The sequence below is a fragment of the Macaca nemestrina genome, chromosome 16 (assembly GCF_043159975.1).
Source record: "Macaca nemestrina isolate mMacNem1 chromosome 16, mMacNem.hap1, whole genome shotgun sequence".
NCBI lineage: Eukaryota > Metazoa > Chordata > Mammalia > Primates > Cercopithecidae > Macaca > Macaca nemestrina.
In genome coordinates this window covers 96,491,259-96,516,109 of record NC_092140.1, presented here as the reverse complement: position 1 = coordinate 96,516,109, position 24,851 = coordinate 96,491,259, and the positions used below count along the sequence as shown (strand labels likewise).

Here is a 24,851-nt window from a genome sequence, read left to right as displayed (position 1 = left end):
GCATTTTTCAAAAGTAAAATTTCTTCTTCTACCAGAAAAGACATCACTTTTTCCAAAAAAGGGAAAAGTTAGAAGAGAACCATATTTCCAAGTTGGAGAAAAACAATTTAGAAAGAATCCAAGGACCACACCACTGCCCCCACTCCCAAGAGTTAATGAGCAAGATTCATTAATGCCAAAGGGCTGATTTCAAGACCTGAGACCTCTATCACAGGAGATAATTCAAGAACAATAATCCTTTTTCCCCACTCCCTACCCCTCAAACTTTTCTATAGACAACTGCAAGGATAAAATGTCAACCATTCCAAAAACGTAAAAGGTTCTACAAATAAACTGTATAGGATGATTTATGGTGTTCAGATAAGCCTAACAATGTCTCTTAACTTATTCCAACACATGGTTTTTTCTTTCTTTTCTGGAAAGAAGCTTCTCTAATTAAGTCCTTAGTAATGCTAGTATGCGAGTGATCCTGAAAAGAGAGATGTATCAGAAATGAGAATCCCACTGAGAGGTCCTCAGACATTTTTTTTGAGACAGAGTCTCGCTCTGTCACCCAGGCTGGAGTTCAGTGGCTCGATCTCGGCTCATTGCAACCTCTGCCTTCCAGGTTCGAGCAATTCTCCTGCCTCAGCCTCCCGAGTATCTGGGACAACAGGCATGTGCCATCATGCCTGGCTACTTTTTGCATTTTTGTAGAGATGGGGTTTCACAATGTTGGCCAGTCTGGTCTTGAACTCCTGACCTCAGGTGATCTGCCTTCCTCAGCCTCCCAAAGTGTTGAGATTACAGGCGTGAGCCATCACACCCGGCCTGAGGTCCTCAGACTTTTTACAGTAACACAGAATGAACTCTAAGTTTAGGATACTCCCCAGATTCCTTGCGATCCCGGAGTTTATTTTTCACTCATGGTTCCTATATTTGAAATAGTATTAAACATTTAAAAACCATTATATCAAGCTTTTTTCTCCCTTGAGTCATCATCCACTATATTTCTGTCCTTTCATTCTAATGAATTAACTATAGACATTGCTTAAATCAACATATTAGGTTCCAACCATGAGAAAAATAGTAAACATAACTACATGCTAAAGTTACTGAAGTCAACCCTTCAGCTTATTTGCTACTATTTGTTAAATGACTGTTGTCTTTTTGTTCTATAATCTTACCACATGCATATATAAAATGAACTGCCTTATTTCTAATGTACATAGTATTTAATAGCAGAGTATGCCTTCCCAGAATTCTGGGAATAATAGGCGGTCACACAATAGGCTCTGGAAACAGAATGCCAGGATTTGAATGCCAGGGCTCCACCAGTTACCAAAAAACTGCTTTAAAATCTCCATGTTTCAGCTTCTTTATCTGTAAAATGGGGATAATAATAATACCTACCTAACAGCATTGTAGGGAAATTTTACTGAGTTAACATGTGTGAAGCATAGAACAGTGCCCACCTGGGCACTCGATACATGGCAGCAACTGGTATTTCACTATTAAAAAATAATGCAAAGAAGAAGGCTTACTGACTTAAGTACCAAAAGAACTTTGTTTAAAAAAAAAGACTATGAAATCTGAGCAGTGTTTCAATATATTTATACTTTTTAAACCTATCACTTATAGGTTATACATGTGTTTGATTTATTACACTAAACTCATCACAAAGAAAATACCTTTCTTGTAACATAGCAAAGCTGTGTATACACACCAGGATAAAACTTAAAATTGTCTTTATTTTTTTACAGCTGTACTATGTCATATCATAGTAATCACAACTCTTGGGTAACTAATCAAAGTGCTCAGGAAGCCAGATGTAATACCTTTTGCAGCCATTTCTTGGTAGATCTAACTTTAAAATCTCTAAAGTAAGATCAGGCTGCTACTGCATTCCAGATACTAAACGTCACTGGAACATGAAGACATTCTCATTTCCAAAAGAACATACTAACTTCTTTGGTTGAGCTTTCTAACACTTTGTATGTGTATCATTTGTTCATTACAAACGTATTCCAGAGGTAGCAAAGTTTAGTTTTTAGCCAATAAAAATCTTTTATCTGCTTTATATTCTCTAGTATGAGACCATACAAAAATGTTTTTACTAATTTTCTGTAAGTTTGCTTTTGTCTTGTTCTATTGATTTTGTACAGAAATACAAAATATGAATTATCTGACTGCACATAAATCCCCAAAACAGAATCTTCAACACAGTGGCTCTCAAGGAACTCAGATGAAATTAAAAACAATTTTATGAGTAATTGCTAGGTGACTGCAACGAGTCCTAAAGCTCTTTGTTAAATTAAATTACCTGAATTTGAAGATCTAGAAACTCGCTCTCATTCAGTACTTTTGAGAAAGTGTTGATGTTCGTAATTCTGATATAATTAACAATACCACCACTGGAATATGCTGCCTTGGCTGAATATATAAGGCAGGGAAAGTATCTTATAAATTAGCAGACATTGAACTCAGTTAATGAACTTTATGCAAACGTGATTTCTGAAAAGATAAATGTATGTGTAAATTTTGTAAATCACACATTTAGATATTTGTTTTTACTTCATTTACTTTTAGCTGGTGAAAGGGGGAGTAAATAAAACATAATTAAAATCTAAAGAGTCTTTTTAAAGGTCTTGTGTACTACAGAGATGTATATAGATACCATATACGTATTTACAAATCTAGCAATAGGATAAAGTACTGACTGAAGGAGGGAACAGTTAAAAACAAAACAGTCCTTTTGTGAGATCTCAAAGATTTTAAAATAAGCATCCCACAAATCTCAAATATAAACTCAAACCTCTGCGCCTTTTGATTCTACTGAAATAGTCTGGTTTAGGTGAGTTTCAATTTGCTTTGATCTTAGTGAAATTACAGGATTAAAATTAGAAAAGTGTTTCTAGTCACTGGCACAACCATATTACTCTATAGAATCACCTGAGGTGGAGTGCAGTAGCACAATCACAGCTCACTGCAGTCTCAAACTACTGGGCTCAAGTGATCAACCCATCTCAGACTCACCAGTAGCTGGGATTACACGCATGAACCACCACACCTGGCCAAAGACTGCATTTTAGAAAGGAAATATGGTACAGCTATGATGTGTTAAAAAGAAGCCTGTTTTATCCTATCGAAAAACTCAAAGAACTAAAGGTTTTCTTTCGAGTGAGTGTAAATTGCCTACACAAAAGGGCACATAAAAGGACCCTTAATTAAACTGGATCTTTAAGACCTCCCCAAATTAGAACATTTCAAAATGAATTATCAACTGTATACACACACACACACACACACACACACATATCACATCACACATAAAAAAATCTGGAGTGTCGAGAGAAAAAACATTAATAGTATTCATATGTAAGAAGAAGAATTTTATAAATGGCACTATTTTCCTTAAAATGTACAAGTTTTACAATAATCTTACTGCTTTTCTAATTAGTTACAAAATTAGAATGAAAGAAAAAATAAAACGGTAAATTCAGGTTTTTTTTTTTTTTTTTGAGACGGAGTTTCACTCTTGTTGCCCAGGCTGGAGTGCAATGGTGTGATCTCGGCTCACTGCAACCTCCGCCTCCCGGGTTCAAGTGATTCTCCTGCCTCAGCCTCCCAAGTAGCTGGGATTACAGGCATGTGCCACCACGCCTGGGGCTAATTTTGTATTTTTAGAAGAGACGGGTTTCTCCACGTTTGTCAGGCTGCTCTCGAACTCCCAACCTCAGGTGATCTGCCTGCCTCGGCCTCCCACAGGGCTGGGATTACGGGTGTGAGCCACAGCATCCGGCCGCAAATGTAGATTTTTAAGAGCAGACAGATAAAAATAAATAGAGTATGGCCAAGAAAGGACAAAATGGGACAAGCCACATAAATACTTCTCTTTAGGAACCACTGGTCAAGTACATTGAGAAATCACAGAAGGAATACACATCATTAACTTTACTATGGAGGATAACTGAGCGGCAACCACATTAACCTAGTTGACGCTGCATAATGATAATTAGCTTTCCTTCTGAAAAGTTAATTGTTTAAAAATATTGTTTTTATGTTATTAAAATAGTCACATCAATTATAAATTTATAAGAAATTACTCCTATTATTTTTAATTAAAATATGTTCTTAAAATATTAAGACAAGAATGGTCAATTTGGGAAAGTTACTCTTCTAGCTTGAATGAATCATCTAATATGTGACCACATATATACTATGTTTTCAAACAGAGTGAGTGGCTAGACCATTGTTCCTATCTTTGTCATAATCTGATGTGCCTATTCTGGAAAACCTCCCTTTTGAACCTGTGATTTATTTTTGGTGTGCTTTTCAGGTAATTATAAGTTATATAAGTTATTCAAGTCACCTGGGAAACAAAAAACAGGTTTTACAGTTTCAGAGTAGACTGCTATCCCTTTTGTCCACCCTGGGATAGCCACTTGAACTACTCAAGGAAGACTTCAGCTGTCCATCTAGTGGTTCTAATTGAGAAATGAGGTATGTCAGCATTTCTTCCAGAAATGACTCACGTGTTGGCATAATTTGAAAAGCAAAAATATAATAACAAGCTTACATCTGCAGTCTGCAGTACATACAACTTATCAATGAACCCAGAATAAAGGTATTTAGGGCAAAAGTTTTCCCAGCTTTTGATTTTTCTTGGCTGCCTGTTCTAAGTCCCAAAGGAGTAAGATAGACAGTACTTTGGGGAATGAAAAAGCCATTTGTTTCTCTCCTATTCAGCTGGGAATCTGATTTCCCAATTTTTTTTAGTAAAACTCTTTCTCTGGGTACAAAGAATTTAATAAGAAACATCTCTTTGCAAACTCTGCATCAAAGCATGAACTAGATGATTGCTACTGAACCAACAGCCCTATTATTCTGTAACAGAAAAATTCACCTGTGTAGGATTAAAAAGGAATAATTTCAGAGCAAAAAGCAAGCACTAATAATGCCTGTCCTGATTATACGCAGTAGCAAAGCAAAATATTTTGACAATTAGAAAGTGCTGGGAAAATATAGATACAGGCACAAGAATGGAAAAAATGACTTCCAAAAAAATGGACATACTGAATCCTTCTATGCCTAGCATATCAATACGGAAGAAAACTACAAGAATTATATTAAAAACACTCTTGACCACATTGAAATATCTGATAATGTATTGAGACCCATACAGCTTTCACCAAATTATACAATATTCCTCACCTCCTTGCTGTATCTGCTGTTGCTGACCACTCTTCCTCCTGGAGTTTCTCCCTATGCCTTAAATGACAATCCAGCATTTTTGTTATTTTCTTTTTTCCTGTAACTCTGTTCTTTTTCTTACTTTTTTAATTCCCTTGCTCCCAAATAGAGGGGTTGTGCCTTCAGGGTATCCTCCCTCCCTCCCTTGGTGACTCATCTAATCTCACATTGGTATTTTTTCTTCAACTGAATGCTCACATAAATTTATACTTTTTAGACTTCTCTTCTTTCCCGAGGACTAATTTCACACTCTTACGGAAGTTAAGGAGAGGTAAAATGACTCACAGATTCCTACACTACTTGCTCTTTTAAAAAAGATAATTCCTGCCGGGTGCAGTGGCTCACACCTGTAATCCCAGCACTTTGGGAGGCCGAGGAGGGTGGATCACCTGAAGTCGGGAGTTCAAGACCAGCCTGACCAACATGGAGAAACCCCATCTCTACTAAATATACTCAGCCAGGGTGGTGGCGCATGCCTGTAATCCCAGCTACTCAGGAGGCTGCGGCAGGAGAATGGCCTGAACCCAGGAGACAGGTTGTGGTGAGCCGAGATCGCGCCATTGCATTCCAGCCTGGGCAACAAGAGCGAAACTCCGTCTCAAAAAAAAAAAAAAAAGATAATTCTACTACCTTGATTATATGTCTTCTATATGAGAATTGACTAAAATCAGAAAAGTTGAAAGAAAGGCTGATGACAGCTTAATGATAGAAAGAAAAAAAAAAAAGAATGCTGACATTGAGAAGAAGAAAACTGAAAAATCACAAAAAGTAAAACGAAAAGCTTAGCAATCTGGGACCACTTGGCATACAAGCCAAAAACAAACAAACAAAAAACCAAAAACAGTCAAAGATCTTTTTAGTCCACTGAAAGAATTAATCATATAAACCATACACATGCATTGTCCAATAACAGTAGCCACTAGATACACATATTTTCATTAAAATTAAACATAAGTAAAAATTCACTCCTTAAACACTAGCCGTGATGAAAGTGCTCAATAGACACAGGTAGCCCAGCAAGTGGCTACCTTATTAGACAACACAATAAAGAACATTTCCATGATTGTGCAAAGTTCTATCAGACACCTGCAGTGCTAATTCAACATTCATTGAGTTTTCCTTATTTAGTAGGTACTGTGCTAGATACAGGGGTTTAGAAAGATAAAGCCTCTTTCCGCCCTCAAAGAGTACATAGTCTGTTTAGTGGCAGAAACACATAAAAATACTTACAGTTGCTAGAGTACAGATAATGAAAATTATGAAAGAGCAACTAATTCTGTGGCCTAGCTCTGAATTTCAGACCAATTAGCTAGGATTCCAATCCTTTTACCTAACTTCTATAATTTACCTTCTCTGTAGACTTAGCCTTGTTCATCTAGTAGTATGACTTTATGACAAATAATGCTGAGACTCACTACTACCTAGAAATCCCCGGGCCATCAGAACCGGAAATACTGATGCCTGCATAGGATTTAAGGTAGCACTGTTCCTCTGGAGTCTGCGCTTTACATTGCGGGCAATCCCTGAAGGAAGAAGCTATCCTGCCACTCTGGCTACTTTTCCTTGGTCCCTCCTAGAAGTCAGTTTTGTACCAACTGTCATTTTTAATTTGGAGGTCCCAGCATGTTCCATACTTACAGTGTCTAGTTGCCTGACAAAATTATAAAACACTACCAAGGAATCAGCACTGCAGTTGAGGACAAGTCTCAGGTGCAAATGGAGCAAGATAAAGAGAAGTCAAGGTCCACTTTAAGCAGAAAGGGAAGGCTCTGCAAGGATGAGAGAGTAGCACAGGAGTTAAAAGAAAGATTATGAACAAGCAGGGGTTCATTACAACTCAAACACAGGGCACATACAAGGGGCCAACAGGAGATGAGGCTGGACTGCGGCCCAACTGCCAAGAGAAGAGCCTTAATGCTGTCATGGTAAGAAGGTTGGCCTGGATTAGCATGTGAGTGAGAGCCAGCCATTAGTAGGTAGTATAGTCAGTCAGACACTGAGAGCTGTATTTTCCATAGACAAATCTGGGAAAACAGTGGAAGGCAGACAGTAGTGGATAACTAAAGTAAAAAGACGTCTGGATGGAGATCAGGTTACAAAGTAGTGGAGATACAAGAGAAAACTGATTTGAAACACATTAGAGAAAAACGATTGGCTCTATTGACAGGATGTATCTAGGACACTGGCACCCAAAAATGTTTGCTGCCCAAATTAGTGAGGAAAATAATGAGACCACTTAGATCACACAGGACAGAAAACAAATACCACAAGAAACATAAAAATGTGAGGAAATGGCAGAAGACACACTGAGAAATTTAAAAAGAACAGAGACTCCAATGAGGGAATATTCCCTCTGCCTAGAATACAATTCCCCAAGAGAGCTGCATGGCTTGTTCCCCACCTCCTTTAGACTCTTGCATAAATGTCAACATCTCTGTGAGCCCTTCCCTGCTCCCACTATTTAAAACTGAACACAGACATACTCTTAGCACCCCCAACCCCCTTTACTGCTTTTTCTTAATACTTACCACCATCTAATATACAATATACTTCACTTATTTTGTTCAATGTCTGTATCTTTACCATTTAAATGTAAGCTCTATTAGGAGAAGGATTTGTTTGCTTCATTCACCACTATACACCAGCACCTAAAAGAGCGTCTGACACATAGGAAGTACTCAACAAATACTTATTGACTGTCTGAATAAATAATGCAGTGGTTCACACCTGTAATCTCAGCACTTTGGGAGGCTGAGGCGGGCAGATCACGAGGTCAAGAGTTCGAGACCAGCCTGGCCAACATGGTGACCCCATCTCTACTAAGAATACAAAAATTAGCCGGGCATGGGTGGCGTGTGCCTGTAATCCCAGCTACTTGGGAGGCTGAGGCAGGAGAATCACTTGAACTTAAGAGGTTGCAGTGAGTTGAGATCACGCCACACTGCACTCCAGCCTGGGCGACAGAGCAAGACTCCATCTCGAGAAAAAAAAAAAGAAATAAAAAGAACAGAATGATTAATGATTACATGTAAGTTAGCATAAAAATGATACCTACCATGAAAATTCTGTTGATCTTTTTGGATGCTAAAACGAAAAAATATGGATAACTAAATAGTTCTTTAAATATAAAAGGCTCAAAAATGTTTTCTTCATGTATGACATAATATATTCAAATACATACAATTATAATACAGTCTTTCTCTTTACAGTCACATAGTAATGAGAAAGATTTTATAGCTCGAAAAATCACAATACTTGATAGCCACATAGCAATCCACCACTTAAAGTACTTAAGTCCTATTAAAGACACCAAACTTCAGTTAATGCTTTCTCAAAACTTCCATTCGACTTTCAAATTTATTTTCTGACATTTTGGCTTAATGATAAACAAATGTTAAAATTCACATTTAAATTATTAAATTACATGCTGATTTAAAATGTTAAAAATTAAATGTTAAGCAAAGGCCAGAAGCTGAAGTTAAAATATCAGAGTATTAGTATAACCATAACCATTGGCTTTAAAATATAGTAAAGAGGATACGACAAAGTGAAGAATGGTCAAAAAGTTAGAAAATCAAAAAATCCAAGAACACAAAAAAGGCTACCTAGCTAGCTGGCTTCCTGAAAATAATCAAACATTACTAAACTTCACTTTCTCTATCAATGAAATGAAGTTAACAGTAGCACCTACCTACCTGATAGGATTGTTTTGAGAGTTTTCTGACGGATTAAATTTGTTCCAAGTAATAAGCCTGGCACAGTGTCTGTAAGCAATCATTTTACTCCTTTAATCCACAAACCTTTATGAAAAATCTACTATACAAAAGGCACTATACTAAGTACTGGTTATGGCAGCAAATAAAATATATATATATCTACCCTCCTGGAATCTTTGGCCTACTGGCGAGGACAAATAACTGAATTACAAAGTGTGATACGTGCTCCAGAAGAAATCAATATGGTCTTGCAACAGAAACCAAGGGAGTAAGGGCTCTCAACTTTAGATGTCAGGAAAAGTTTCTCTGAAGAAAGAAAAACTACCCATGCAGATGCAGAGAGGGTACAGAAGCATACTGATGAGTATCCTAAGCAAAGACTCAGTGATGCAGAGTGGGTACAGAAGTATACCGATGAATATCCAGGCCGGGCGCAGTGGCTCATGCCTCTAATCCCATCACTTTGGGAGGCCCAGGCAGGTGTATCATGAGGTCAAGAAATCAAGACCATCCTGGCCAACATGGTGAAACCCCATCTCTACTAAAAGTACAAAAATTAGCTGGGCATGGTGGTGCACGCCTGTAGTCCCAGCTACTCGGGAGGCTGAGGCAGGAGAATCACTTGAACCTGGGAGGCGGAGGTTGCAGTGAGTCGAGATCGCGCCACTGCACTCCAGCCTGGCGGCAGAGTTAGACACTGTCTCAAAAAAAAAAAGAATAAGTATATTGACGAATATCCTAGGCAAAGACTCAGCCCTGCTGTGGGACAGGGCTTGTAGGCATGTTTGAAGAACTGAAAGGGAGCCAATATAATTAAAGCATAGTAAATCAAATGAGATGAGATAATCATGTTAGGCAGGAGCTAGATCATGCAGGACCCTGAAGGCCCAAGGTAAGGATTTGTAATTTTATTCTATGGAAATTTATTCTTCGATGGAAAACACTCAAGGTATTTTTGGAAAAGGTACTACAGGGAATGTGAATGAAATTAGAAGGATTAGTTCCAAGATTAATTCAATAGTCCAGGAGAGACAGGGTGCTTGAACTATGTTGGTAGCATGGAGATGAAGAGAAGTAGATGGATTCTAGATATACTTCGAAAGTGACTGAATATAAAGAATGAGGAAAAGAGACGAATCAAGGATGGCTCCAAGAGATGTCTGACTTAAGCAACTGCTTGGCTGATGGTGCAATGGTAAGTAACATAGTAATTAGTTTTAGCTGTTCTTAGCAATTAGAAGAATAGAAGAGAGAGAGGACTGCCGATTCTACAGCACAAAACAGCAAAAATAAGTAAATAAATAAATAAAAAATAAAATAAAACCAGGGTACGAAAAGAAAAGGCAATTAGGTTATCTATGAGAGAACAGCAATATCAGACCAAATTTCCCATGGAAAACAACTATAAAGGTTATATAAAATGCCCCTAAATCCCCAGCTATTTGAAGGTTTCGGGAGAACAACCAAGAGTCAGGACTTGAGAAGCCAAGATTCCTTAGAGAAGGGAAACACTTTGAAGATCTCACTTCAATTCCCCCTTGAGGTATTTGCCAATTACCAGCACAGAGCAAAAGGCCAAGCAGAAAGCAGCATCCCAGAAGTTGTATGAGTCTCACTGGGCTAGGAAGACACAAAAAGTGGATGTTGCACCAAGGAGCCAGGAATTCAGGATCTCAGGAAAATAAAAAGGAACTTCAAAGAAAGGAGCCCAATATTCTGTTCAACTTTTTCTCTCCAGGAATGTGCTGAATCATAAACAGCATGGACTGAAATTCAGGAAATCCCAACAAAAAGATGTTGGAAAGAGGTTTTTAAAAAAGCTTTCATCAGCCTCATGACACTTGAAATTTGGGACTTGCCAAGGAAGAGGTATCTTGGTAAATATGCCAAACTTTCAACCGAGACCTTAGCTAAGGGCTATATACCAGTAGTGCACCAATAGTGAGGCTATCAGAATTTCCTGACTGCCCTGAATTCAGGCTCATGTCATATCAGTCCCTTATGAATCAAAGTAATCAATGTTTTTCTAACTACTCACCAGAGGATATTAAATCCTATATGGAGAAAGATAACCATAATTCAGATTCTCTACAATTTTTCATCACAATGTTAATAAAACATTGCCAGGCACCCAAGGAAAAAGGATTGAATGATCAAAAACAAAACAACAGAAACAGGCTCACAGGCAATCTAGATATGACGGTCATCAGAAAGGAATTTTGCAACAATAGTTAATATACTCAAGAAAACAGATGAAAACATAAGAATTTGAATCTATGTAAATTTTAGGATAAAAAATACAAAAACTAAAATTAAAAACTCAGTAATTAGAAATAACTGGATATTGGACAGTGAAGATATAAGTGAACATGAAAACAGGTGGATAGAAAATCTCTAGGCTTACGAGAAGGGGGAAAAAAGAATGGAAACGGTGACATGACCTAACATACATGTAACTTCTTTCCATAAGGAAAGAAGACAATAGAATAGAAATAATACTTAAAGAATATTAGCTAATTCCTGGGCCAGGTCACTGTAACCCCAACACTTTGTAATCATGCCTGTAATCACACCTGTAATCCCAACACTTTGTAATCATGCCTGTAATCCCAACACTTTGGGAGGCTGAGGTGGGTAGATCACTTGAGGCCAGGAGTTTGAGACCAGCCTGTCCAATATGGCAAAACCCCATCTCTATGAAAAATACAAAAATTAGCCAGGTGTGGTGATATGCACCTATAATCCCAGCTTCTAGGGAGACTGAGGCACTAGAATCACTTGAACCCAGGAGGCGCAGGTTGCAGGGAGCTGAAATCATGCCACTGCACACCAGCAAGACTCTGTCTCAAAAAAAAAAAAAAAAAAAAATTAGCTAATTCTCAAATGACAAAATATAGTAAGCCAAAGATTGACTCAGGACCTCAAGATACTCTACAAGCTTTATGTAGATTACAAAAAAAAAAAAAAAAAAAAAAGCTACAAAAGAGCACATCAATAGTAAAATTGGTGAAAATCAAAGACAAGATATAATCTTTAAAACAGCCAAAGGAAAACACATTAACTTCAAAGGAATAACAATACAATTAAAAGCCTGAGTTGACATAAACAGTGGCAGCCAGGTGATGATAAAATAACATCTTGAAGGTGCATGAAGTAGGGACCCCTTAAAAGTGAGGTAAAATGAACACATTTTCAGGCAAACAAAAACAGAATTCATTACCAGAAGACCTGCACTAAAAGTTCCTTGGATAAAAGGATAATTACCCAGATGCACATACAATCAAAAAGAAAGAAATGAAGACTTCCAGAAGAGTAAATTTGAGGACAAGGTGAAATGAGTAATGATTATTTTAACAACAACATTTTATTACCACTGTTGTTATGGGCTGAAAACAAAGCAAAGACTGGAAGAGGGGTAAATGGAATTAAATTAAAAGGCCATTCCATTACCCTGAACTGGCAAAGGCAAAAATTTATGATAGACAAAAAAGTTAAAGATGTACATTGTAATCTCCAGACTAACCGGTAAAGATAGTAAAAGAATTTATAACAGAGAAGCTAAGAGAAAGGCATATGGGAAACTATTTGATTAATCCAAAAGAAAACAAGAAATGGAAGGGAAAGTTATAAAGGACTGATGATGGAAGCAAAACACAAATTGCAAAATTGTAAATTTAAACCCAAATAATGTGCTACAGTAATTACATTAAAGGTAAAACAGAGATTATCAAACTTAGTAAAAAAGCAAAAACCCAACTATATGATGCTTAAAGAGATTCATCTTACGTATAATGACAAAGAAAGATTTAAAAGAAATGGATAGAAAAAAAAAAGAATGCTATATTAACATCCCCCCCAAAAAAAAACTTTAAAGCAAAAAGTGTTACTAGAGAGGAAGACAGAACAACCATAAATTTATTTGTAGCTAACAACTTAGCCTCCAAATACGAGGCACAATTTGAGAGAACTAAAAACATATAGACAAATCCTTATATATGTGGCAATTTTAACAGAAGTTTCTCAATTGAGTGATTTAAAAAAGACAAAAAAAAATTCAGTAGTGATACAACAGATTCAACATGATTAATAAACTTAATTGCTGTCTATGGCACACTGTCCTCAATTTTCTAAAACTGACCATAAAGCAAGTGTCAACAAATCACCCACAAGCATAGAATGATTCCAGACCACAAGAGATACCAAACTAGATATCAATAACAAAAATATAGCTAGAAAATCCCCAAATGCTAAGAGCACAAGGGAAAATTTAGAATATGCTTTATTGAATGATAATAAAAATAATATATATCAAACTTGTAAGATCCATCTAAGTTGCATTTAGAGGGAATTTCATATACATTTTTTAAATTCCAAAAATATTCCAAAAAAACCCACAAAGGAGCCAGGCACAGTGGTCTGCACATCTGTATTCCCAGCTACTTGGGAGGCTGAGGAGGAAGGAGCAGTTGAACGCAGGAGTTCAGAAACCAACTTGGGCAACACAGTGAGACCCCCGTCTCTTAAAAAGATGTTTAAAAATAGGCCGGGCACAGTGGTTCACGCCTATAATCCCAGCACTTTGGGAGGCCGAGGTGGGCGGATCACGGGGACAGAAGAGAGAGACCATCCTGGCTAACACGGTGAAACCCCGTCTCTACTAAAAATACAAAAAATTAGCCGGGCGTGGTGGCGGGCACCTGTAGTCCCACCTACTCGGGAGGCTGAGGCAGGAGAATGGTGTGAACCCAGAGGGCGGAGCTTGCAGCGAGCCTAGATCGCGCCACTGCACTCCAGCCTGGGCGACACAGCGAGACTCTGTCTCAAAATAAATAAATAAATAAATAAAATTAAAAAAATAAATAAATAAGCTGAAAATTAATGACTTAGGTACCCATATCAGAAAACTTTAAAAAGTACAGAAAATTAACATTTTTAAGTAGAAGAAATAAAGGTAAAGGCAGAAATCAGTAAAAACCTAAAAACAACATTCAATTTGAAAATGGACTCTGAAAAGACTGAGTACAAAGAGACCCAAATTGCCAATAAGCAGATTTTGAAAAGGAGAGATCACAGATACTACAAATATCAAAACAATTATAAAAGGATATGCACATACAAAAAAAAACCGTAAGCTGAACTGGAAAATTCAGACAAAATGAACAAATCCCTTAAAAAGCAAAACTTGTCAAAACTGACAAAGAAATAGAAAATAAGAATAGCTTTTTATGTATTAAAGAAATAGAATCAATAATCTTCACAAGAAAATTCCAGATGGCTTCACCAGTGAATTATTTCAAACATTTGTGGATGAAATAAAATCAATCCTCACAAATTCTTCCAGAGAATTAAAAAGCATTTCCCAACTCATTTTATGACGTCAGCATAACCTTGATACCTAAATCTGTCAAATACTTTACAAGAAATTAAAATTGCTAGCCAATGTTTTTCGTGAACAAAAAAAATTATAAATGAAGTATTATCTAGCATATACCATTTGAGTAATGTATAATTAAAAGCTAGGTTTATCCAGAAATTCAAGGATGCTTTAAAATTAGGAAATATATATCCTTCTCTTTCCCACCCGTCCCAAAACTAACACTTATCTTTTGACAGAGCAACTACATTACTAAGAGTTTTGTCCTAAGGTAATAAACAGACAAGGCACAGAGATACACTTAGGAATATCCACTATGTCATTGTTTGTAATAGCTTCTAAATGCTCATGAATATGGAATTAGCTAAGTAATTTATATACATGTATCATAATCAGTTCAAAATTATAATATGGTTCTATACTTATTTGCATAGATATATGTTCAATATAGGCTGAGCTTAAAATATGTAAGGAGGTAGCTTTAGGCTAAACTTGATTTAACATGACTAAATGAAAATAGCAGGATACAAAAGCAAGACTATTTCTAAGGCAAAGAAAAACACTAATTTTATATGAAAGTAAAGAAAAACTTATCATAAGAACATTTTGTCTAGACACAATAAATTGCCATCTTAAGTACATAAACAAAAAATGTTAATGTCAAACTTCCACAATTTTCTTCAGCAGAAAGAACATTTTCTTCTCAAAACCTAGTCAGAAAATTGCCCAAATATATATTTACTTAGACCAAAAATGCTACTTGATTTGACCAACCAATACAGAATCTCTCTCTTTCTACATATACATATGCAGTTAAAAGTATGAAGACAAAAACAAAATGCCCCGAAAGCACTAAATCCTTTACAAGTCAATCTATTTGTTACATATATAAAGCATTCAAAGTGGTACTTTTTAAGAAAAATCCACTGTGTAACAAATACATACACAAGAAGACTCAAAGTTCCTACAAGTTTAAAGGAAACTCCCTTTAATTTTACCAATTAGTAAGACAAGCAACCTTAATTAAAATCATTCCAATCCAGAGGTTACATAGTATATTACAAAGATACATAAAATAGGTTTCATAAAATAGGTTTCATTTCTACCATGCTAGCTCAGACCAATCAGCAGGGACTCCCTGGAACAAGGTATTGGGAAGGAACCTAAGGCATTCTTAGGATAATGTGCCTGAGGGATTCAGCGATGTTTGCTCAGTTACGGTTGTGGAGAGGGGGTGTAGATGTTTATCACTATTGCCACCAGACCCAAATTCCTATTTTAGCTCAACTTCTTCCTCGCTATGTGATCGCAAACAAATTCCTTACCCTCTCTGAACCTAGGCTGTGAGAAAGTAAAAATGAGCTCGGTTGATAACCAGACTGTGATATCTGAAAGATACAGAGAAGACCAACAGGTAGAAAGTTTTTCCTATGGCCACACTGCAGCTCCAAAATGACCAACAATCTCCTATTCTGTAAGTGATCATGTTTTCTCACCAATGACTTTCCAAGTCCCCATCATTTATCCTGTCTCCTAAACAAAGACTGCTGAAAGACCCAATAACTAACCCACCTCCACTTGATGTATGATAGCATTCAATCCAGGAGTCCCTGCTTCCAGCACAGCCCAAACCCTACTGAAAAGTCCCCCATTCTTTCTTTTCTTTTTTGTTTTTTGGAGACAGAGTCTCACTCTGTCGCCCAGGCTGGAGTGCAGTGGCACAATCTCAGCTCACTTCAACCTCTGCTCACTGCAACCTCCACTTCCTGGGTTCAAGTGATTCTCCTGCCTCAGCCTCCGGAGTAGCTGCGATTACAGGCTCCTGCCACCATGCTCAGCTAATTTTTGTATTTTTAGTAGAGACGGGGGTTTCATCATGTTGGTCTGGGTGATCTCGAACTCCTGACCTCAAGTGATCCGCCCACCTCGGCTTCCCAAAATGCTGGGATTACAGGCGTGAGCCCAGCCCTCCCGTTCTCTTTTACTGACACTTGGCGGTATCTGGCATATGCTCTTCCTAGCTGCAAAACAGTCAACCTAATTTGTTTCACCACAGATGCATTCCTGGTGGTCTTCACCTGGTGGGTATTAAGAGTTTCTTTATATACCAACTATATTTATCCAGGGTGACTGTAAGGATTAAATTAAATGCTATAATGTAAAACACCAAGCATCTGCCTGGTATTAGCAAGTACACAACAAATATTAGTTCTCTCTCCTCTACGAGCTCAAAGTAAAGTTATAAGTGTAATTTTATTTTTTATCACGTAACCAGTTCTTCATTATCAAGAAACTGCATATCTCCAAAACACAGCTAACAGCCAGAAAATTGGCCCCCCAAAAAAGAGAATTCTAAGCAACCAAAACAGATATGATCAAGTCCATGAAATAAAAGATCATACACTTTACTGTGAGGTAACTCCTAAAATTCTACTCAGACACCATTTGTTCATTTTAAACACATATTATTTTTAATAAACTTTGGAAATATGGTTTCTACACCCATAGCAAATTAAAACCAGCAACTGTAAATGGTTAGGAATAAGTAGACACACTGATCACAGGAAAAAACAGCTGCTCAACAAGGCAGGAGACAGAAAACTTGTAACTATCAAACACAAGAAGTTAAAATGTTCAGAAATCTTTAGTCATCTAATGCAGTGGCTTCTACATTTTTTTGATTGAAAATCCCAAACATAAAATACTTGAGGCACATATCTACAGTATATGTGTTTTCATTTATAAACATACATACAGTATAAAACACATACTAAAAACAGAAGTTAAAAGATCATAATTTTGTTTTACTTTTTACTATTTTAACTATCAACTATTTTAAATATTAATTCGTTTTAATCTTTCAATCACTAAAAATGCTATTATTAACATATTAAGTGAGCATTATTATTAAATATATCTCTATTTTTTAAAATCTTAGTTTCTTCATTTGTGAAGTTCAATGTATTCTGACACTTGGTTTTAAGAGTTGTCATAAGTCATATCTGAAAAACTTATCTTACAAAGATGAGATCTATATAGAAGAACATGTCACTTACTAATTTTCTAAATCATATTACTTTTCCATTCTATCACCAAATACGCAAACATTTTTATTTAAAGTCAGCTACCTGTTGTCAATGTTATTAAAATTTTCTTTTTCCTGACTGCAATAAGGTATTTTTACAAATCAAAATGTTTGGCTTTCCAATAAATGGTCCAAAGTCAATTAAAATTGATTGTAAGGAAGATTTTCAACAGATACGAAATACCTCAACACGCTTTCAAAATGTTCTCCATAACACTTGTTTCTTTTGAAAAGCAGGTACTTTCTCACTTACTATTTAAAATGTCGATTTTGCCTTCAAGTGACAACTTAGGGATTGTTTTCCTAAAAGTATCTGCTAAATTTTTATTTTCGGTAGCCTCTTGTCATCACGGATAAGAACAGCATATACAATACTCATCTTCTGTAATAAAAATGTGTGATTAATCTTTGAGTTCTACAATTCTTCTAAATGCTTTGACAGCAAACCTCTGTTCCCCATCTCAATACAAAGTATAATAGATTCTTCTTTTAAAAAAGTATTTTAAAAGGGACTATATAACAGAAAAACTGGAAAAACTCTGAGAAACTCATGATGCTGTTGCTGGCATCTACATTACAGAATTCACACATCTTCCCTCAGCAAACCACACTCTCAGCGACCACCTGAATGCAGGTGGACCTAGGAAAACCCCACAGCCAATTCATATAGTATGAATAGAAAAGCTGAATCCTTTTCCCTTTTGGGGCAAGAATAAACAAATAGACGTTCTCATATTTACTTCTCAAAATCGACTTGCTTCATCTCACTTTGTAAATTACTGATCTAGTGAAGGCGCATAAAGCTTCACAATCTATATTAGGTGCTGAGGATATTATAGTTATAGCTTATACCTATTAATACTACTACTATATTACACAGACAGGTACCCAGTAAACACTGATTAAATGCAAGCAACATTATTCAAATCATAGCTCTTAAGTTGCCAAAAATAAGTTAACTTATGCATAGTATATTTCATTTAAGCAAATACAATGGTAATCCAACATTGTTAGAATGGGCTATTTTAACACTCAACCTCCAAGTATTCAGAAAATTTACTGGTTCAGAATGACTTATTACCCAAGGTTTCCAGGTTACCATGAATTCTACAGTCACTTTTCATTTTCCCCTCCCAGAATAAGATGACTTAGAAAATTAAAGAGCACATTTACTAAGTATATGCTTCAGTGTCCTAAAACACATTTACTGTTTTATATTATGAAAACTAATAGCACCATCAGTATTTTATCCACCAATTTAAAATAAATTCAAGCTTTAATACTACAAATATAGTTTTCATATTTCAAGTGATAACAGAAGCAGACATTATAGACTTCATATTTAATACCACTATTACTACAGAACAGTATTTACTTTTTCCATGTAACAAAGACAGTAATACTTTGTGAGTCAAGAAAGTCACTCAACAATTTCTGAATGTCTAAAAACTATCAGTGGTGAAATAAAAGTTATACTATATCCACAGACATTTGATACCTGTGTAAGAGGAATGTCAAAAGCACTAAAGGAAAGTGGTTTACAGGAAGGAAAGATCACTGTGGCCTAAAATGAACTAAAGACCATTTCAGACACAAGCTGGGGCAGGTAGAAAGAAGTTAATTCAAAACTGAGGGAAACAATGTCATCCGTTTTCTTAATAAAAATGTCTAATTCAAAATACCAAATATGAGATACATTCATGTAAAAATTTAGAGAAACATTCAATTCTTAATATATTATTTATTAAGCTATTCAAGTAACACATATATGTAAACAGTACTTATCTACCCTTTGGCTTTATAAAACCCTTCAACTTAAACCTGAAATGAGAATCATCAGGAAGAGAAAGAAAAATAAAAAGGAGCTGTAAGTAAAGAGAAAAAAGTCCTTGGGCATTAAATCTCAGTATACTTTTCTCAATGTTAAAAACTTTCTATTTTCTGGACCTTTTTCTTTCATGGCATTTTCTCCTGGCATATTCAACATATGTCATTTTACTTTAACTTGGAAAAGTGATAAAAGTTCACTTTGAAAGGAAATATATTTTAGTAATTTCCTGTCCACAAGAGGGCTCCAATAATTCTTACATGAATGGAAGTGATACAACAAAAATTATAATAAAAATATTCATTAAGCACATAAAATATACTGGAAAAAACTTGAATTGTCATTATCTCATTCAACTCCTATTACAAATTGTTGTTATCTGCTACCATTTTTACATTAACAGTTGTTAAAGATACGGGGCTTTTCTTTGTTTTATCAACTAAAATGTTTTGAATCACAAAATTACTCTGCCATTATTCTCACACTGTCAATTTCTCTCTTAAAGTTTTCAATGTAATAGATATTATAAAGTATAATTTTAGTCCAAAGCTCTAAATAGTAGCCTAAATGTTGTCTATAGTACTCTTATAAAAACAAGAATGTATTTCTTGATAACTTTACCAATCCAGAAAACAAAATTACCACTGCTGCCCAGTCTTAGGTCTTATTACTAACACAGGCAGTGAATATTTTCTTGCAAAAATCCTACAGTGGTTAACATAAGTCACACTGCAACTATAAACAATGAATATTGCCGCATCATGAACTATGATCTTGGCTGAAAAATAAATAAATACATCATTTAAATACAATATATTATAATGATACTCTGTTCACGTATTTTCAGATTTCTTCAAAAATAAGTTACTACACTAAGATGTTATCAAATCTAGTTCAAACTCAATCACTCTTAGCAAAGAAAAACCAACATTTCAAGTAAATATATTTATATTTATAGGACATATATATTACAGAATGTAGTAAAAGTACCAACTACAAATTATGTTTTAAAGGGTACAGCAAATCCATTCAGTAGGGGTGCCACTCCCTCATCCAAAAAATTGACATTTGGATTATTAAAAATGAGAGCCCTTATGCTAAACACAAAAAATTACTGAATGTTTAAAAATAAATTTTAAATGTGAGTTCTATCTACAAAACAAAAACCAAAGCTGAAAAATCTATTTTAAAGTGAGTCATAATCATAGCCATAAAGACTTTACCAAAAACATCAATTGATTTAGCAACTATTGTAGCTCGAGAATAAATTATCTCTATTGGAAACATGACAGAGATTGTAACTTCACCACCCCCATCCCATCTCCCCAACAGGATTTTCCTATACAACCGACAAGTACCATTAACATATAAAAGATTGACTTCAATAGAAATGATACCACCACCAAAAAGTAAAACTGTAACATTTGTTTCTAAATAGCACATACTGTCAACTAGGAGAAAGCTTAATTAACATTTTACTGCATCTAGCAAAAATGTGTTTATTCATAAATGCAAGTTTAGCGGATTGTAACAGTACATATCCTGATCAATTTAGAGTTATGCTACAAGGGATATATGTCAATTAGCTTTGCCGTGGGAGTGGTGAGAGGAGCTCTTCAAGGTTTGGAGCGGTAAATTGTTCTGTCATGAATGTAAACGAAAATCAACTGTCAATTAATGGTATGAAGAGTTTAATAATTATGAAGCATTTAATCGACAACTTCTAACCAATATTTGTCATGTTATATTTCAAAAAGTTGAGAATTCTAGGCATATAGCAAATGATAGACTTCTTAAGCACAAATGCAAAGTAAAGTAATAAATGAACGTTTAAAAGACTTTCACAAAGAAAAAAATCTTAACCTCTAACCAGTTGAACAGTAGAGAACAAGACATAAAAAAAATACTCAGAACAATCAAACTGTGCTGTACCTTAGTACCCACTCTGAAATAGCATCATCAGGGCATTATATGTTTATTACATAATACTGCTTTGCCCTTGCATATCACCTTTAATCAAAGGATCTCAAAGCACCACAGAATCATCAAGGCCTTAACATACAGTCTAAAACAGATAAACTGCTATATTTTATAATTGCAGATATTAATAAAACCCTGCTCCTACTTCCCAGTCCTCTGATCCTAACATCAGCCTCCAAACCTCTCTCTGACTTGGAAACTGTATTTCCCAAATCATCTCAATCTGTGACTGATGCTACGCACATTACAGCTTTTCTTCACTGGACCTAAAGGAAGTAGTGGCACTGTTTTAATAACACACATCTATTTCATTCCAACTTCTGTGAGAGAATAGATGGTACTTAAGGTTAACCTATCTTGCACTGTGCTTGATGATATAAAATGGAGGCTTTCGAGAGAGCAAATCTTTGCTCGAGGCGATGAACCCACAGATCACTCATCAAACAAGGGAAATAGCGTTTCCCAGCTCTGTCTAGAGACCGCTCCCAGCAACTTCAAGAGTGGTATGGAGGAAACCTTGTTCAACCGTCCTTAACCAGGCAGGAGGCTATTTCATGTGTGCACACCAGAAGAGAAGCGAAAACTAAAAGGACAACGCACGAGTTTTAGGACTCAGGAAGGAGAGTGTAAAGCTGTTATGTGGCCACCCAAGAGACAGAACACTGTGTTTCCTTTGCATTAAATGGGAAATTAAACAAGAGCAAAATTTAAACCAAGGTCAAAATAAGCCATTTAGAATCATTTAATTTTTATTATAAAATCTGTTTATGAGGTTTGCTCCTATAGAAACATCTGGCGTTTTAAAATTTAATCATCAGCAGGCCGGGTGCAGTGGCTCACGCCTGTAATCCCAGCACTTTGGGAGGCCAAGATGGGTGGATCATCTGAGGTCAGGAGTTTGAGGCCAGCCTGGCCAACATGGTGAAACCCTGTCTCCACCAAAAAAAAAAAAAAAAAAAAAAAAAAAAAAAAAATTAGCCGGGCGTGGTGGTGGGCGCCTGTAATCCCAGCTACTTGGGAGGCTGAGGCAGGAGAATTGCTTGAACCCGGGAGGAAGAGGCTGCAGTGAGCCAAGATCGCGCCATTGCACTCCAGCCTGGGCAACAAGAGCAAAACTCCGTCTCAAAAAATGAAAAAAAAAAAATTAAAATTAAAAAATAAAATTTAATCATCAGTAATGTTCAATTTGTTTCCACTGAATACACAAACACTCAAATGTTAACATATGTGAGCACAACTACATTAACTTCAATACTTTCATAAACAAGATTATTCCTCTTCCTGTTAATTAACTGCATTATGTTTGTCCTTAGGACTGCAAACTGTAACTTCACACTCACACAATCCAAGCCCCCAGCACTGTAAGGTTACACGGTTACTGTCAATCAACAGACTCACAACCTCAGCCTTTATGAACAAAACAAAAAGAAAGGCGTCAATACACAACAGTACTTTTTGTTTCAAGCTCTCAACACTCAGTGATCGTGATTGAGGCTCAATACTACGTTTCCTTAGCTTTATGTCTAATATGGAATCTACTACTAATAAATATTTGCCATTAAAAAGCCCTGGAATATTCACAGTAAGTACCAATACAGGGTCAGCCTACGTTTGTGAAAATCCCAAAATATCTTAATATTTCTGTTGCCATCCGTATTCTGACATTTCAGAAAGCTCACGGCAAATTCTAACATACTTTTTCTTGAAGAGATGTGCATCTCTGTTCTTGAAAAATATCAAGTTCGTCCCTACTGCACTGATGATCTTGTCTGTGTCATAAAGCAAGATTCCCGTTTCCTTACCTATTCTCTCGTAGGGACACCAGTCCTCAGCTCTGCCCACTGTCACTGACGTTTTCAGAAACGTTAAAATACTAGTGTTCGGAGGCTTCTAGCAAAGAGAGAGATGTTTTGTCCCCTCAAGCTACCATGATACATTTCCCTACTTCTCCACTGTCTTCAAGGATTTAGAAAACACGACCAAATGAGAGAACCTATATTAAAAGCACTACTTTCTAAAAGGGGGAAACCAGAAGCTCCAACTTCTCCAAATCGCTCAGCACGGTGGCTTTTCCACAGTCCCCAGCAAATCTTCGCCCCACGCCTGCCGTCTTTCCGATAAGATTGGAAACCACAGTTAAATCAGAGTGTCATAACTTATCCGTCACTTACCATATCCGCCGGGACATTACTGGACATCTTGCCGTTTGATGTATACCCAGATATTTACGGAAAACAAAAAACAAAAAACAAAGAAAAAACAGCAGAAGTCTTCAAGCTACAGAAATAAGCCTTCACGATTTTGACTGGTTCGTGATGTGCTTTCTCTCCCAAAAATAAGTTATTTCGGAGGCAACGTGCCGGTCAGGCCGAGGTTCTGGTGCGAAGAGGAACAATCCCCAGGAGCTGTGTGGCCGGAGCAGGAAGAAACTCCCGGGACAGCAGAGGCAGCCCCTGTCGTCGTCGTCAGCAGCAGCAGCAGCAGCCCCAGGACCGGCCGCGCCAGGTGGACCGAGCCGAGTGACACACGGACATGAAGAGGGGTGGGAGGGGGTTAAATCCGCCTTCCTCCTTTCCCAGCCCCGGCAATGATTCACACTCGCTCCCGAGTCAAGTCCTCATCAAGCAGGAGAAAAATGCCCCAGCGTGGATGTACATAGATAACTATGTAGCTACACATCGACGTGTGAGCCGTGAGTGGCGGCCGAGCGGTGGCCGGACGCCGGCCGCGGACCCTGCCGAGCCGCTCTCGGGGCGCCCGCGCGGGTGAACGGCTCAACTCGCGCCGCCGGGGCGAAGAGCCGGGCCGCGGAAACCCGCGCTCAAGGGCATTTAACTAGTTGGGAGCCAAAGCGAAAGACCGGGACGGGGGACCGACAGCGCGGGGTGCTCGCGGCCGGCCGGGACACTCCACAGCCCCTCTGGGCTCAGGCCGCGGGCGCCTCCGGGCAGCAGCGCGGGTCGGGGCGCATCGTCTCCGGCTCCTCGGCGCTCCTCTTCTGCCTCCGCCTCCCCCGCCGCCGCCTCCCCGGTCTCCGCCTTCCCCTCCCCTCCCCGGCCTCGCGAGCTCCGGGCGACGCCGACTTCGGCTGGTCCCCGGAAGAGGCCGGGTCCTCCCTCTGCTCAGCCCGGGAATGGTTTCCTCTCAGAGCTTTGTTTCTCCTCCTCCTCCTTCTCCACTTTTCAATCCCACACGCCGCAACCGCCTCCTGTCATAGCCTCTCAAACCAACATGGCGGCAGTGGCAGCGGCGGCGGCAGCTGCCTGAGCGAGAGTAGGGGAAACGGGGAGAGCACGGGCCCCCCTTCGCAGCCACCGCCCCCGTCCTCGTCCTCCCTCCGCGGACACTAAGTGCGTCACCACGGAGACCACCCTCGAGCATCACGGGAAGTGTAGTCTACGAGGATGGGGGGAGGGAGCCGCCGAATGCGTCCTCGCACGGCTCCGAAGCCACGCCCCCCATAGCAACAGTTGCGAGGAAAGGAGCGCCCCCTTCCCTTGCTTTGGACAAGCTGCTCCCCAGGAGTTAAGTGACACCTGCTACCAGGAGTGCTGTGATCATGAGAATTGTTGGGAGAAAATAATTCTGCACAGAGAAATTCCCTTATGCACAATATGCACACAGAGCTAAAATATG

At 37.7% G+C, this 24,851-nt stretch overlaps 1 protein-coding gene across 1 annotated transcript in view; it reads right to left on the bottom strand.

The window, feature by feature from the left end:
• LOC105485955 (ubiquitin like 3) overlaps positions 1-24,536 on the bottom strand; it is a 79,061-nt gene extending 54,525 nt beyond the window's left edge. The window contains exon 1 of the mRNA XM_011748597.2: positions 23,387-24,536. Within this exon, the coding sequence (XP_011746899.1) occupies positions 23,387-23,413 (27 nt within the window). The 5' untranslated portion in view covers positions 23,414-24,536. The remainder of the gene's footprint in view (positions 1-23,386) is intronic.
• Between the last annotated feature and the right edge of the window lie 315 nt (positions 24,537-24,851).